This window comes from Onychomys torridus, chromosome 3 (assembly GCF_903995425.1).
Source record: "Onychomys torridus chromosome 3, mOncTor1.1, whole genome shotgun sequence".
Taxonomy (NCBI): domain Eukaryota; kingdom Metazoa; phylum Chordata; class Mammalia; order Rodentia; family Cricetidae; genus Onychomys; species Onychomys torridus.
Genome location: NC_050445.1, coordinates 104,733,297 through 104,749,715, shown reverse-complemented (window position 1 = coordinate 104,749,715; position 16,419 = coordinate 104,733,297). Strand labels below are relative to the sequence as shown.

The following is a 16,419-nucleotide window of genomic DNA, read 5'->3' as shown; positions in this document are numbered from 1 at the left end:
CTTTATCCCACCTCTTGGGAGATAGAGGCAGGTAGAGGGCTATGAGTTCAAAGCCAGCCTACATAGCAAATTCCAGGCCAGTTGCATAGTGAGACCTTGTCAAAAGAAAGAAAGGAAGGAAGGAAGGAAGGAAGGAAGGAAGGAAGGAAGGAAGGAAGAAAGAAAGAAAGAAGGAAAGAAAGAAGTTCTTACACAATAAATGCATGATTTAAAAATCATTAGTAGAAAAAGCAAAGGGAGAGTGGGCTTTGGAGAGATGGCTCAGAGGTTAAGAGCACTGACTGCTCTTCCAGAGGTCCTGAGTTCAATTTCCAGAACAACATGGTGGTTCACAGCCATGTGTAATGAGATCTGGCGCCCTCTTCTGGTCTGCAGGGACACATGCAGGCAGAACACTGTATACATAATAAACAAATCTTTTAAAAAAATCGTTCGTGGCTTGAGTGCTACAAAGGATTTGCAAGGCTTTATAGCAGGTTAGTTAGCAGTCCCAGGCTGGGCTTGCAGCGCGCACCTCCGCCCCCTAGGGGGCGGGACAGAGTCCCGGCTTCCCCGCCGGCCGCCAGCCGCCCGCTCTGAAGCGCGTGTGCGTGGAGGGGCGGGGCCCAGGCGGAAGCGCGGTCCTCGGGGCCCGGAGTTGGAAACACGGGGTAGGCTCTGCACTCCCTACCCTCCCGGCGTGCTCGCCCGCCCGCCTGCCCGCCGGCCCATGGCGGTGCAGGCGCTGCAGAGCTCGGGCGTGGGCCTGCGCAGGATTCTGGCTCACTTTCCCGAGGACCTGAGCCTGGCCTTCGCCTACGGCTCGGCGGTGTACCGCCAGGCGGGACCCAGTGCATACCAGGAGGTGAGTCCCCAGTCCCGCGCCTTCCCGACTAGCCCCAGCCTGGCTTGCCGGTTCCTGTGTGCCTTCCGTCCCGCAGAACCCCGGACACGCCAAGCGCCAACCAGTAAAGTGTTCATCCTACCAAAGTGACCTCGGTGTGAGCTGCATTCTTGGGTTTCTCAGGTCGGGGCTGGCTGGAACTCACTACGTAGACCACCAGGCTGGCCTCGAACTCACAGTGCTGGGATTATATTTATGTTAACGTTTCCATTTACTTACTTGCTGATTATGTGGCAGGTGCACATGCATAACCAGCGTACACTTGAAGGTCAGAGGACATCTTAAGGGGTTGGTTCTCTCCTTGCACCACGTGGGTCCTAGGGGGGGATTGAGCTCAGTTTGTCTGGTTTGGGCAGCAAGTGCCACCATCTACTGAGCCACCTCTCTGGCCTGAGCTGATAGGATAAGTGAAGGATAAGTAATCTATTTACTTAAATCTAAATCGGGAGCTGTTAGGAAGAGGCGATGGGGGAAAGTAGCAGATCCTACTGAAGTGTTTTCAGTCTTTGCCATTGGAGTTTTCCAGAGGTTTTTTTTTTTTTTTTAGAAATACAAAGACTGGTTTTGTCTGCAGGTTGATTTCACTGGCCTAGGATGAGGCTTGGACTTGAGCAGTGTGTAAAACATCTCAGGTGACTCCAATTCGCAGCCAAGTTTGAAAATCACATCTAAAGATAAGGAGAAAATACAAAAGATTCCTGGGCTTCATGAAAGCTGGTAGACTGGGCGAGGGCTGGGGCAGGAGACACTGCGTTTATTCAGCTCAACACATGTAGCCAGAGTCTGGTTATGACTGAGCCTTACTGCTTTTCAGAGTTGACTGAGAAGAGCAGTACACATCTTAATGTGGTCTGCAGATTTAAGTGTACAGATTACAGTAGGGCATCCTGGGTTTAGCACCTAGCCACATCTGTCTTTGCTTAAAATTCACCTCTTGGTGTTGCTTGAATTTCTTCGGTCTCCCACCTGTTTTCTGTAACTTGGCTGCATATATATACATTATCATAATTACCACTTTTTGACAATTGTCCATCAGCCAGGCATTGTGGTGCACACTTGTAATCCCAGCCTTAGGGAGGCAGAGACAGGTGGATCCCAGGAGCTTCCTGGCTCCCAGCCTAGACTATTTGGTGAACCCCAGGCCAGTGAGAAACCCTGTCTCAGAAAAACAAAGTGGATGGCACATGAGAGCAACAACCAGCATCCTCTGGCCTGTAAACACATGGACTCAGGCATCTGTATACACACACACACACACACACACACACACACACACACAGTGCCCTATCCACGTTACCTCCAAATCTTAAATAATATTACCAATGGTTTGAGGTTGCCCTGGGAAATGCATAGCATTCCTTAGCCTCCTGATAGCCATCCTGTACTCAATGAGGGTTTTTTGTTTGTTTGTTTTGTTTTGTTTTGTTTTTTGTTTTTGAGCTGACCTAGGATTCTCTCCTAGAAAGGGTCCTTCTTTCTCCTTAACGTCCAGTCTCTACGTTCATGCTAAGAAGTCTGGTGTATTCTCTCTCCTACTCAGTGCCTTAGCTAATAAAGCCATTTTTTTTTTCTTGAGTGGAACCTTTCGGTTTCTCTCTAGCAGATTTCCCTCATCTGTGATCTCCTTCCTCCATTCAGCTACTCTGGAAAATTCTTTAGTGTGGGAAGTCACCCTGGTCTCATTTAGTACTAACAAAGTATGTTTTGTTACACTGGCATCAAACTGCAGGTCCTGGAGCTCACCTGGCCCACCAGCCTGTGGGGAGCGGTTTCCACTAACCTGACTACCTTTTTCCATGCTTCCTGGGTTACTTCTCCATCCTGGGTTTCTCTCTTACATTCTTTTCTGGTTTTTCGAGACAGAGTTTCTCTGCATAGCTTTGCGCCTTTCCTGGAACTCACTCTTTAGCCCAGGCTGGCCTTGAACTCACAGAGATCCATTTGGCTCTGCATCCCGAGTGCTGGGATTAAAGGCGTGCACCACCACTGCCCGGCTCTCTCTTACATTCTTAAGAATGCATATGTGTCGTGTCCAAGAAAAGTTGTCCTTATTCTCTTGTTCTAAACGGTTCTGAGTGAAGTTGGTATATGTTCCTACATAGAGTCAATTTAGGCATAATTTGTCTATCTTCAGTGATAGACTCTTGAGATCTTCGCCCTGAAACTTATCAGAGCTTGATTTTTTTTCCTTAATGATTTTTTAAAGATTTATTTATGTGTTTGAGTTGTTACCAATGTGAACGTATGTGGACCACATGCATGCCTTGTGCCCACAGAAGTCAGAAGACATCAGTCCTCTTGAGCTTGAGCCACAGATGGTTGGGAGCCACCAAGTGGATGCTGGGAATAAAATTCAGGTCCTCTGCAAGAGCAGCCAGTGCTCTTAACCACTGAGCCACCTCTCCTCACCACACTTGGGCTCTACACCTTTGGGCAGAGCGCTTTCCCTGGCCCTTCATTTCCTTTCTATACAGTTGGGATAACATACTTGCCGTGTGTGGGATCATGTTGGAAATAAACTGACTCACTGTATGTCAAGCAGACAGACGAGTGCTGGCACCACCGCGCACAGTGAGTGAGTGTGCAGTGTCATCGTTTGTGTGGATAGAGCCAAGGTAGCACTGCTCTGTGGGACGTGCTCAGGTTCCGATGACAGCCCTTAGTCCTCTGACCATGGCATGGAATACTGAAGCCCTTTAGAATTTGTTATTTCTCTAGTGTTTTCTTCAGGTGTTGGTGCTGAACACTTCCTTGTTCCTCCACTTTCCAGAACCCCATGCTAGACTTAGTGTTCACAGTAGATGACCCTGTCGCCTGGCACGCCAAAAACCTAAAGAAGAATTGGGGCCACTACTCTTTCCTCAAATTCTTGGGGCCCAGGATCATCTCTTCTGTCCAGAATAACTATGGTGCTGGAGTCTACTTCAACCCACTGATCATGTGTGATGGGAAGGTGAGTGCCTTCAGCCCTTGGCCCTAACTGGGAAGCTGTAATTTGGCGGTAAAACCCTGGTGAAATATGTGTGTCCACCTTCTCAGGAAACAGTCACATCTCATCCTGCTTTCTTAAACTCAGGCACAGACAGAACTAGAGTCTCGATCTCTTAGGCTGTGACTGGGGTGTAAGAAAATGGCTGCCAGAGACTGGACTTTATCTTTGGACCTTTGACCAAGTAGTTCTCGGGTTTTAATCAGTTGACCACACTGCTAAGTGGGTCCTGGGTAGGGATTCACATTTTGAGGACTGCTTTCTGGGACGTATGGAGAAACAGTGGGGCCACTGAGGAGCAGGACAGAGAGTGATGTCATCTAGAAGGAGGAGCAGGTACTACCAGGAAGTGAAGAGGCTGTCTGCTGCCTGGGAGCAGTTCTCGGTGTCAGCAGGTGGGTAGAATTTGAGTTGCATGTCAGAGGGCAGGTAAGATGTTTAGATCCCGCCCCCAATAGATCGTCTTATGTCAGGAACCCTACATAAACATAGCACTTAGGGCACTGGCGATGTAGCTTAGTGACAGCACTTTCCTAGGTCCTGGGTTTGATCCCCAACATGGGGCGGTCTAACCTTCATAGTGTGAGTCTCCTAGGGATCGTGTTGAAATGCAGCTCCGCATTCAGTTAGTCTGGGATGGAACCTGGGATTCTGTGTATTTGACAAGCCCCAGAAAATGATCCTACGATTGGTCAAAGGACCAGGCTGTGAAGGGCAGGAGGTTGGTGTAATGGCGTGAGAAGGCTTTGAAAACCTGTCTGAACTTGGCAGAGAAGTGATTATGTGGCTGTGTAGTGATGTCTTCAGGCTGTGCCTTTTCTTTTTTCCTTATTATTTTGTTGTTGTTGTTGTTTTGTTTTGTTTTGTTTTGTTTTGTTTTGTTTTGTTTTGAGATAGGGTCTCTCTGTGTACCTCTGGCTGTCTTGGAACTCATAGACCAGGCTGGACTTGAACTCAGAGACCCCCCCTGCCTCTTGTCTCCCAAGTGCTGGGATTAAAGTTCTGCACCACCATACCCAGATATGAATGGGCTTTCTGGTCTTTTGAGCACCTTCCTGCTCTATGCAGACAAGGAAACCTCAGTTCAGAGAAGGCAAGTGACGTTATAAGGTCCTGCAGCTACCTAGTGACAGGCCCCTGAACTTCCAGGCTCACAGTGTCCCTGGGGCCCCCTAGCTGTCACTTGTCTGGAACAGCAAAGCCTCTGCCTCCCCTTTTGTTATGCATGGCACATGGCCTGGTTCTTCCTTCATAATTAGTACTCTGCCAAGCCTGTCTTGGATTAATAATTTCCAAACAATATTATAAGCTCCAATAACCAAATGTTTGCACAAGCTTGTGTGCCACAAGGGCTGTACTTTTTAATTGTAATCTGTTAGCTACTTTTTAAATATTTGCAGCCTGAGAAGGCTGCTTAGATACTTGTTGACACAATGTAAGAGTAAGTAAGCTAGGAAATCCACATTGGAGATGTATATACATTACTGTGGAAATGGCCTCCTCCGTAATTCCATGTGCTTAGCACTAAGAGGAGGGTTTCCATCTTTGGATGTTCATTTGCAATTTGTCCCCATTTGAAGGAGTCAACAGCACTGAAAGTCACTGGGGAAAAGGCCAGTGAAAATCTTAGTTGAAGAATTTTTAGTATTTTGTAATGCAAAGAATGTGGGAAGCCCAGGCTGTAGTTCTATGATGTAAGTGTTAAGCCCTTATGGTTTTCTGTTATTTGAGACACTTTGCTATCCAGCTGGTCCCAAACTACTCCTGGGTTGAAGCAATCCAGCATTCCACTAGGCTCTGGGATAGCAGGCGTGTGGGCATGCATTACTGTGCTCAGCTGCAGGACCTAAGAGGCATGCATTGCTCTGCCCAGCTGCAGGACCTAAGAGGCATGCATTGCTCTGCCCAGCTGCAGGACCAAACTCTCAATCTGCTGGTGCAGTGGCACTGTGACATGTCATTTACTGTGGCTAGACCTCAAATTTCTTTTTAAGATTTACTGTGTGTGTGTGTGTGTGTGTGTGTGTGTGTGTGTGTGTGTGTGTTTCAGTCAGAAGACAACTGGCGGGATTCAGTTCTCTCTTTCATCTCATGGGTTCTAGGGTAAAACTCAAGTCATCAGGATTGGCCGCAAGCAGCTTTACCTACTGAGCCCTTTCACTGGCCCCTGGCACTCAGTTTCTTATTTCTCAAATGAGAAATCATCGTTTCTGAAATTGGAAGGATCTAGCATTGAGGATTGATACTAGATGGTGTCTAAGAGCCGTTCTGCCTTTAACAATCATATACGTTAAAATACTGCTCACCTCACTTCCTGTACCTTGGGAGCCAGGTCAGTCTTGACACTAAATCTCTGGGCAGTTTTGATAGAGATAATGGGTTTTCTTTTTTAGTTTGATTTGGGCTTGTTTGTTTGGGGGTTGTTTGTTTATTTGTTTGTTTGTGAGACAGGGTTTTTCTGTGTAGTCCTGGCTGTCCTGGAATTTGCTCTGTAAACCAGGCTGGCTTCTAACTCAGAGATCAGCTTGCCTCTGTCTCCCAAGTGCTGGGATTAAAGATGGGTACCACCATTGCCCAGCAAGATGTGGGTTTTTGAAGGGTAGGTATTTTTAGTTGCTAAGAAGATGAGCATCCTGTTCCTGAACAAGACCTTAGCCCCTCCCCCTTCTGCCTGTGGAAGCAGCAGCCCGGTGGTTTGATACTTGTCATACTCATGTCTTCTCTTGCTTTCAGCTTATCAAATACGGGGTCATTACCACTGGCACCCTAATTGATGACCTCCTGAACTGGAATAGTTTGTACATCGCTGGACGCCTCCAAAAGCCGGTGAGTCTGTGCCCCCCATGCCACCACAGCTGGCACAGCCACTTGTCTCTGAACTTGACCTCAATTTGATCTTCATGAGTTCACAGATAGGAAATTCCAGGAAATGGAAATGTTGGTGGTCCTCTTACCCTCCATGAAGTTCATTACCCCACAGTATAAAGAGATTACTCTATGGTGTTATACTATAAGAGATTTTGTGCGTAACATGTAGACATGCATCTGTGTGCATGTAGTGTGTGTGTAAGACATATAGTGGGCTTTGTCCTGGCTCCTGGCAGAGAGCTCTTAAAACCTTTGGAATTCCTCAGTGAAACAAAGGGGCTAGGGCTGTCACCACTGAGCCACATTCCCAGGCCCTGAGACTGGATGAGCATGTGCTTAGCAGAGGAACCAACCATGCAATAGGAAGACTCCAGACTCCCCAGAAGGCTCCCCAGCTCCAGGAAGTGAGGGGTACTGGAGATTGAGTTACTCAGAAAAGGCTGTGAATTAATCAGTCATACTCAGATAACAGAACTGCCTTAAACAGGAAGCTGGAGAGATGGCTCAGTGGTTAAGAGCAATGCTCTTCCAGAGGACGCAAGTTCAGTTCCCAGCACCCACCTGGTTACTCACAGCCATCTGTAACTTCCGTTTCAGGGCATCCGAAGCTATTTTCTGACCCCAAACACCAGGCACATACATATATATGCAGCCAAAACACTCATGCACATAAAATAAATACATCTTCAAAAACAAAATCCTAAACAGCAAGATCCAGAGTCATGTTGGTGAACACAGTGCTGGAGGTGGTTTCTTTCTTTTTTCTTCTATTTATTTATGTATTTGGGGAGATAGGGAGAGAGAGAAAGCATGAACACTCTTTATTGATGGATGTGAACTCTATAAAGAGTCTCCCGTCTTACAATCTGTACTTTGAATGTGGTAGTGCAGCTCATTCACATGGCCAGGATTATGTATTTGAAGCAGTATGACACATGTGTATGCATATTACACATGTATGTGATCAGGTAAACACATACAGGGTGTCCCTTCCCTACGTGTGCTATAGTCTCTACTTCAGGTAGAGCATGTGGGTGTCCTGGGATTGGAACCCAGGGCCTGATGCAGACTGGTTGAAGCACCCTACAGCTGAGCAGCATCCCTATCCCAGGAGAAGCATTTGTACATGTCCATGAGCAACAGGCATACTGAAATTGTTTCACAAGTATTCATAAGAAATAATATTTATGTTTCGTGGATGTCTCAGGGTTTTCATTGCTGTGAAGAGACACCCTGACTGTGGCAACTCTTATAAAGAAAACATTTAATTGGGGTGGTTCCCATACAGTCTCAGAGGTTTAGTCCATGTATCATGGTGGAGAGCATGGTGGTGTGCAGGCATATGTAGTTCTGGAGCTGAGAGTGCTACATCTTTCAGGCCACAGGAAGTTGACTGACAGTCACACTGAGTGAAGCTTGAAAAAGACCTCAAAGCCCGCCCCCACAGTGACACACTTCCTCCCACAAGGCCACGCCTCCTAATAGTGTCACTCCCTTTGGGGGCCATTTTCTTTCAAACCACCACAGTGGACAAATCACTTTAAGGTCCTATAACAAGTAAAACCTGACATTAAGCAAATGACTGCAGTTGGAAGTTTGTAAATACACATTTTCTGTCCAAAGTTTTCTTTCTGGTTTTGGTTTTGGTTTTTTCCTTGAGACATGGTCCTGGTGTGTTCCCCAGAGTAACTGGGACTACAGGTATGCACCAGCGTACCCAGTCCCAAGAGTGTGAGCAGCAGTGCTCTGCCACTGGGGGGCATCCTCAGACCTATGAGGTTGTTGTGATTTTATTTTGGTGGTTTTTTGTTTTTGTTTTTTTTTTGGAGGGGGCGTTTATTTTTGTTTTTGCAAAATCTGTAGCTTGATGGGGAGTAGTGACTAAAATAAGAAACCTTAGGTCCTACTCTTTTCTGCCGCTGTTAGCTGTTCATATAAACTTGCACAGTTGGGTTTTGTGTCTAAATCTCAGGTAACCTGTCTGTAAAATGGGTGTGGCAATCCTGGGAAGAAGGGTGTGCTCAAAAGAACACAGCTTTTTAGAGCCCAACACATCTAGTCTTTGGTGTCTGCTTCTCATCTAACTGCATGCCGCACACCAATGGCTGGGTCTCCCTCACCTCAGGACATTCTGTCTGTGGGTGGACATTCCAAAGTGTTTGATTTAGTAGACACTCAGAAAAAGCTGGTTCCTTCCCAGTGTTCTTGGCTGTCTGTTATTTTCCAAGTAAAAAGAGCTTGAATCAAAATATAATAGTCTCTGTGCTGTAATTTGTAGTTGGAGAGCTTCTTTCCAGGTGCCACCAAGCCCTGTTAGTCCAACAACCCATTTGTAAAATAAACACATAGACATTTATATTATTTAAACTGCTTGGCCATCAGCTCAGGCCTACCATTGTCTAGCTCTTACTCTTATATTTAGCCCATTTCTATTAGTCTATACTTTGCCATGTGGCTTGTGGCTTACCGGTGTCTTTACATGTTGTTTCTCATGGCGGCTGCTTGGCAGTCTCTCCCCCAGCCTTCCACTTCCCATAATTCTTCTCCTCCTTGTCCCGCCTACCCTATCCTTCCTGCCTGGCTACTAGCCAATCAGCACTTTATTTTACCCAATCAGAGCAACACATTTGACATACAGAACATCCCACAGCACTTCCCCTTTTCTTTTTTTTCAAAAAAAGTGAAGGCTGGGGCAGAGAGACACCGCCAGCCACCGCCATGACAAGAAAGAGATAAGGTACTGGTAAGCCACGAGCCACATGGCAACTTATAGATTAATAGAAATGGGCTAATTTAAGATAAAAGAAACAAATAACAAGAAGCCTGCCACGGCATGTAGTTTGTAAACAATATAAGTCTCTGTGTGCTTACTTGGTTGGGTCTGAGCGACTGTGGTACTGGCAGGTAAGAGAGATTTGTCCTGACTGTGGACCAGGCAGGAAAACTCCACCTACAATAATTTTTCCTGGAATACTTTAAAACTTGTTTTAAAATTTTATTTTTTATTTTATATAAATTGTGTTTCTGTGCACCGGGTGCATGCAGTACCTATAGAAGCCAGGAGGTGGCGTCTGATTCCCCTGGAATTAAGTTATAGACAGTTGTGAGCTGCCATATGGGTGCTGGGCATCGAATCTAGGCCCTCAACTGCTGAGCCTTCTCTTCAGCCCTTTAAAGAAAGTTTTTTAAACTAGCCTTTAGAAACCAAAAATGCTAGCTGGGCAGTGGTGCATGCCATTAATCCCAGTACTTGGGAGTCAGAGGCAGGCAGATCTCCGAGTTCAAGGCCAGCCTGCTCTACAGAATTGAATTCCAAGACAGCCAGGGCTACACAGAGAAACCCTGTTTCTCAAAAAGAAAAAAAAAAAAAAAAGAAAAAAAGAAAAAGAAACGAAGAAAAACCAAAATGCTGTGGAATCACAGAATGAACACATTCTAAATGCTCTTGGTGGTATTTATTTGTTATGCTGGGTATTGGACCTAGATCTTCCTGTGAGCTAAGCATGTGGACACAGCTGTCTATAACTAGTTGCAAAGGTCTGATACATTTTTCTGATCTCTTCGGGCGCTGCACACATGTGGTTCGTGTACGCAAATGGACACAAAACTTACTTGTACATATTAAAATTAAATCTTTTGAATAAATCATTGAAGACAGTTAGTGAGCCCCATTAACAACACCCCACACACACACACACACACAGACACACACCACCACCACCACCCATCCCCGCCACCTACACACACACTCCTATAGGAATAAATCTGCCAGCCTCTCCCCATTGGGAGCCGCAGATAAACATTTGACCTGTAGGTGGCAGCAAATACTTGTGACGCTTGAGCAAAGCTGATACAGGTTTTTGGCATCTTCTACAAGAAAATGAGCAAACGTCTCAAAGAATTCTGAAATGTGTGAGCTCCTCGTCTTTTATGTTTTAAAAGGCATCGCATCAAATTATATTGTCAGAAGCTTCCAAAGTATCTGTGTCTTGCAAACTGAAAAGGGATTTCTCACCCACTAGCAAGCTTAGTGTTCAAAAGGAATATAAAGGATTTGAAAAGATGGACATTTCTAGAAAGGGTTGACTGTAAATTATACTTATATTACACTTCCACTGGGTAAGGTGGTGCATGCTTTTACCCCTGCTCTCAGGGACAGCCAGGGGTGCATAAGTGAGACCCTATCTTAAAAGTAGAAAAAAAAAAATTAAAAATTTCATTTCCTACTTCCTGTCAGCTTGCCTCATGGTTGAAAAGATACCTATTTTTATTTCCTGGACAGCTTTAAGTTCTGAGTCACTCGCTGTCTGTGTATGTGTTAATGTAGGTGGGTGGGTGTGCTTGCCCATGCATAGTGCAGGGCATGGAACCCAAGGCCAGCAATGAGCTATATCCCAAGGCCTACAACAGATTGTTTTCCAGTAAAGGATCATGGAATTTGAAGTATTTAATGGAGCTAGGCATGATGGTACAAGCTTTTATTCCCAGCTCTCAGGAGGCAGAGACAGGTGGCTCTCTGATTCCAGGCCATCCTGGCCCACCTAGCATTCAGGCCAGCCAGAGTTACACAGTGAGACACTGTCTCAAAAAAAAAAAAAAAAAAAAAAAATGAGAATTCATATCCCATATGGTCCATCTGTATAAAGCATAAAATTGAGTGGTTTTAGGATGCTCACACTTAAGTGGTTTTCTCTGGGTTGCAGCTTCATTGATTTACATTCTGAATCTCAGTGGTGTAAGAGAGGCTAGAACTAGGAATTGGGAGACCTGGTTTCCTAGTTCCGGCTCTGCCCTACTGTGAGCTAGCCTTTGGGCATCTCACCTTTGAAATGCAAAGATTGAGCCGTTCATTTAGTGACTCAGAGGCAGCCAAGCTTCTCTGTGCATGCTGAAAGAATAAAAATATAAGACCCCCATATCAGTTGTCCTCAGGGCCCCCAGTGCAGCAGATGGAGCAAGCAGTCACCTGCCCCGGGGTTTAGATGGGGAGGTTCTGGTGGGAACCCAGTGTCACAGGACTGCAAGGGTCTGGGTACTTTGAGACTACAAGTTCACTCTGCACTTGAGTAGTCTCTGCCTGTCACTGTGTTATACTGGAGTCCCTCGTGTGACCCTCTTTTTCCTGGCTTGAAAGGTACTCACAAATCTCCCTTTGAAAGACCCTTCAAGCCTCACCCCCTCCTCCCTGCAGTTCAGATTGCTAATGCCGTCTGCAGTCCAGGTCGGAGCATTCCCAGTAGGTACAAACAGCTATTCACAAATCTGAGGGCTTTTTTCTTTTCCCAGGCCTCTCTGGCAGGGCCCCAAGCTTTCACTGGCTTTTCACTCTGAACAGCAAATAGCAGAGCTACAGAGACCCGGAGACGAGGTCCCGGTTCACCTTTCGTTGGAGAACCAGATCCACACATTTTCCCCTTGAGTAAGGATGCTTTTATTTTCACTCTCTTAACTTAAATAGCAAGCAGACTTGCTCTCTGACAATGCAAGGAGATGGGCCTTCTTAGAGAACAAGTGGTATTTTGTTAACCAGGAAAAGACGCCCAAGGTTATTCATTTCTCTGCATCTTTTAGTTATTCACATCCCAAAATAGCTTCTGATTCCACTGGGTTTCTGTAAAAGCCACGGAAATGTACACAAAGAGGTTGTGGCACTGTTAAGAAGGACCTGGTAGATGAGGCCGAGAATGGGAATGTGGATGTCGAGAGGCATCATGGGACAAATCAGGAGTCAGACTTCTGGAGGCAGCAGGACTTCTCTGTCGTTCAGTTTCCCCATTAGTGAGATGAAAGTTGCCTTCCTGGATCCATGATTTTAGATGGAATGCAAGGCCTGAGAGAGTTATCAAGTAAGAGGCCAGTGAGGTGGCCCTGTGGGTAACGCACAAGTTTGATTCCTGGATCCTACGTGGTAGAAGGAGAGAACCAACTCCTGCAAGCTGTCCTCTGACATCCACACGTGATTCTATCCAGATTTAAAGAGCCAAGCATAGTAGTTCACCCCTTTAATCCAGCACTCAGAAGGCAGAAGCAGGAGGATCTGAGTTTGAGGCCAGCCTGGTCTACATAGCAAGTTCCAGGCCAGCCAAGGTTACATGGTGAGACCCTGTCTTTAAAAAAGAAAAAAGGAAGGAAGGGGGACTGTTTGGCTTATTTCCAGGGTTCTCCTAGGCCTGTCTATTAGAACATGATGATAAACTGGTGTTAATGCTAGCCAAAAAAAAAAGAAAGAGTGAAAGAACAAACCCTTAAAAAAGATAAAACCAGAGAAAGTCATTCTGTGCATTAGAAAGCCAAAGAGGCTCTATCAGCCTGGGGCTGTTTGCAATGTCTCCTATGGTTATACCAGCAAACTTGTGGGATTGATTGGTGAGGCCATTTTATTGCTAAGGATTTTGCCTGTCTCTCTAGAGTGGGAAGCCACAGAGCTGGGATTTGGAAGGTCCTGTTAACCATGGCAGACTTTAAACCTAGAGTCTCAGAGCAGGCAGCTGCTGTGCAGCACACAAGGAGTCGGGGAGCAGCTCCTGCTGCATTAGATGGAGAAAGCCCTTGTATTGAGTGAGGTGATTGTAGTACAGTGGGTACCATGGCTTGAATTATACTCAACCTTTGTGACAACTCTTTGGGTAGATTTGGATCTGGACTTGAGTGCTGAGAAAGTAATTGGCCCTAGGCTCCCACAGGTGATAAAGACCTCAGTTTAACTCCAGACAGCTTCGAAACCCAGGGTGCGTCTTGTCAAGATTTCCTTTTATTGTTTTTATTTATGTGACTGTCAGCCTGTGGGGGCCGGTGTCAGATCCCCTGGAGCTAGAGTTACAGGCTGTGGCGAGCCACACGATGTGATTGCTGGCAACTGAATCCCGGTCCTCTGGAAGAGCAGCAAGTGCCCAAATCGCTGAACCATCTCTCCAGCCCCACAATTGTTCTTTTATGACTGAGTTTCTCTTTACTTAATCAAGTATAAATCTGTGTATCTCTCAATAATAAAACATGAACTACCCAGATTACATGTGGGCAAGAAGAGAGCGAATTCTGTAAAAAGTAAAATACAGTCAGTGCAAGAAAAATGAAATTATAAAATTTTTGAATGTAATTCCTCCAAGAACATTTTCTTTTCCAAAGCCTATGAGTTTCCTCATTTAAGAAGAATATTAGGAGCTGGAGAGAGGGCTCAGTGACTAAGAGCTCTGGCTGCTCTTGCAGAGGATCTGGGTTCCATTCCTATCAACCTTTTGGGGCCTCACAACCACCTGTAGCTCCAGTTCCAGGGCATCTGACGCCCTCTTCTGGCCTCTGTAGGCACTGCATGCACATGCTGCATGTATTCACATGCAGGCACAACACTCAGAAATATAAAGATATGTATTTAATAAGAATATTGCCTTTGATTTTCCTTGAGGTCGTGATCCTTTGCCTTGTCACATTTTCTCTGTCATTTGATAGGAGACTCCGGGACTCTTGTTGGAGTCCTGACGGCTTTGTGTCACTGGGCGTGTTTCTGTCTTTTCCGTGGCCGGCAGAGGGGACAGTCAGTGTCTGAGCAGCACCCACCTCTGCCATGCTGCCTCTCAATGGTCTACCTTTTCCAGGTGAAGATTGTATCGATGAACGAGAACATGGTTCTTAGATCGGCCCTGGATAAGAACCTGAAGAGCGCGGTGACCGCCGCCTGCCTCATGCTCCCTGAAAGCTTCTCCGAGGAAGACCTCTTCATAGAGATTGCTGGGCTCTCCTACTCAGGTTTGTAGGGTGTGTGCCGGACCTTCCCCAGGGAGACCTCCAGAGAGTTTATGGTACCAGCCCCACCCCCAGGCAGCCGTTAGTACGTTTGGGGTGTGGCCCAAGCACATGTATTTCCAGCCAGTTTGTGGATGACTGGTGCCTCTCCAGGGGTCCCCATTTGAGAACCACTGTCTGCTGGTGTTCACCATCCTGCCCCACCCCCACCCCACCTGGTTATTGGAGCCCTATTGTGTAGCCAGAAGGTTTCTCCAGTCCGCCTGGCCCATGGTGCTGCTGCTTATAAAATAACCACTCAGAGGCTTAATATTATTTACAAACTGTGTGGCCTATGGCAGGCTGCTTGCTAGCTGGCTCTTTCATCTTAAATTAACCCATTTCTATTAATCTGTGTTTTGCCACCTGGCCATGGCGCTGTCTGTCTGCTGACACCTTGCTTCTCCTTGGGCAGTAGCTCGGCCTCCCCCCTCTCCTTTCTTCTCTCCATAGATCTGCTTGGATTTTCCTGCCTGCCTCTAAGCTGCCTTGCCATAGGCCAATGCAGCTTTATTTATCAACAAATCAGAGCAACACAGATTCACAGCGTACAGAAAGACATCCACAGCTGTGTTGTACCACCATATAGCCTTTAGGTCATACGTCCCAGTGTGTGTTTCCTAAGAGTAAAGAGATTCTCTTCATGCCAGCAATGTTCTCTGATCGTGTGCCATCTGCGGGCATGAAGCTTGTGCACATGACATTCCCACGCCATCCTTGACTTAGCCGCTGCCTCAGCCGCCCTACACTTCTTCAGTTCACACTACACTTCTCTGTACCAGTGACAGTGTGGCAGCTCCTCCGGTCCACTTCCTCCCGAACTTAAACTAAAGGCTTTTCTTTCTCCTCCATTGATTCATTTGTGTTATTTGTCTAAATGTTCACTTACTTTTCCTTTCAACCAGTTGTGTCCCTCAGTCTTGGCAAAGCTCCCCCCCCCACACACACACACACCACTCCCCTCACCCCAATGAAGTCTAGAGGGTAGCAGAGAGGACAGAGTCCCTGCCTCACCCTAGCTGCAAGGGGATATTACAGTTGTCTGTTCAACACAGTAAGCTTCCGTGCAAAAAAGAACTGTTCACCATAGCAAGCTTTCCTGTACAGAGAACAATAGAGTGCTTCGCCAGCATGCCCTCGGTTCAGGTTCCATCCCAGCACCACATGCACACACAGATCTTACTGACAGAAGTGATGCTTTAAAAAAGGTATTTGTGGCCAGCAGATGACTCGGTGGGTAAGGGTGTCTGGTGCCTGCCACAGAGCTTGATGATCTGAGACCCACATGAGAACCAGTTCTGGTAGGTTGTTCTCTGATCCTATGCGTGCACACACCAGAAATTAAAATATATATATATATTTTCTCCTTTCTTTTTAGTTTGAGGGCTGAGAGTGTAGCCAGTGGAGAGTGCTTGATTCACACAGACAGGACCCTGGATTCAATCCCCAAAACCACAAAAAGAAAAAAAGATTTGAGAATGACTTCCTTAAATAAATACCCTGTTTCCCAGTGTTAGGTTAAGGAACCCTGAATGCACAGCAGTGGTGGGCTGATTCTCTGAAGCCCAGTGCACAGATAAGGTTTCATGGAAATGGAATGCCTTGGGGGGCTCTGGAGGCCCCATTCTCCGGTCTTCTTCCTAAACCTCGTCCATCACAGCACAGCTGTAATTGCAGCTGGGGAGAAAGGAAATGGGCTCAGCTCTGCCTTGGCTGCCTCTCCCTTTACCTGGCAGCACCCCGCCCTTCATGAAAGCACAGGCGGAATGGTCTGGTTGTACTCCCCACGCACAGGCCTGGGAGCACTGAGTGGGAGAGAGCAGCTTCTCATTAGCACAATTTCCTCCTCCAAACTGCTGGGAAAAAAAGGGCCCAAGTCCTCTGTGCCTGGCTGACTGTG

At 46.5% G+C, this 16,419-nt stretch overlaps 1 protein-coding gene across 5 annotated transcripts in view; it reads left to right on the top strand.

The window, feature by feature from the left end:
• The first annotated feature begins 604 nt into the window (after positions 1 to 604).
• Tamm41 (TAM41 mitochondrial translocator assembly and maintenance homolog) overlaps positions 605 to 16,419 on the top strand; it is a 36,504-nt gene continuing 20,689 nt past the window's right edge. For 3 of the 5 annotated variants that reach the window (XM_036182701.1, XM_036182702.1, XM_036182703.1), the window contains exons 1-4: positions 605 to 844; positions 3,654 to 3,836; positions 6,606 to 6,698; positions 14,333 to 14,483. In XM_036182701.1, the coding sequence (XP_036038594.1) occupies positions 710 to 844; positions 3,654 to 3,836; positions 6,606 to 6,698; positions 14,333 to 14,483 (562 nt within the window). In that variant the 5' untranslated portion in view covers positions 605 to 709. Of the gene's footprint in view, positions 845 to 3,653; positions 3,837 to 5,974; positions 6,205 to 6,605; positions 6,699 to 12,066; positions 12,160 to 14,332; positions 14,484 to 16,419 lie in introns of those variants that run through there. The other 2 variants (XM_036182704.1, XM_036182705.1) reach the window with 2 other exon arrangements.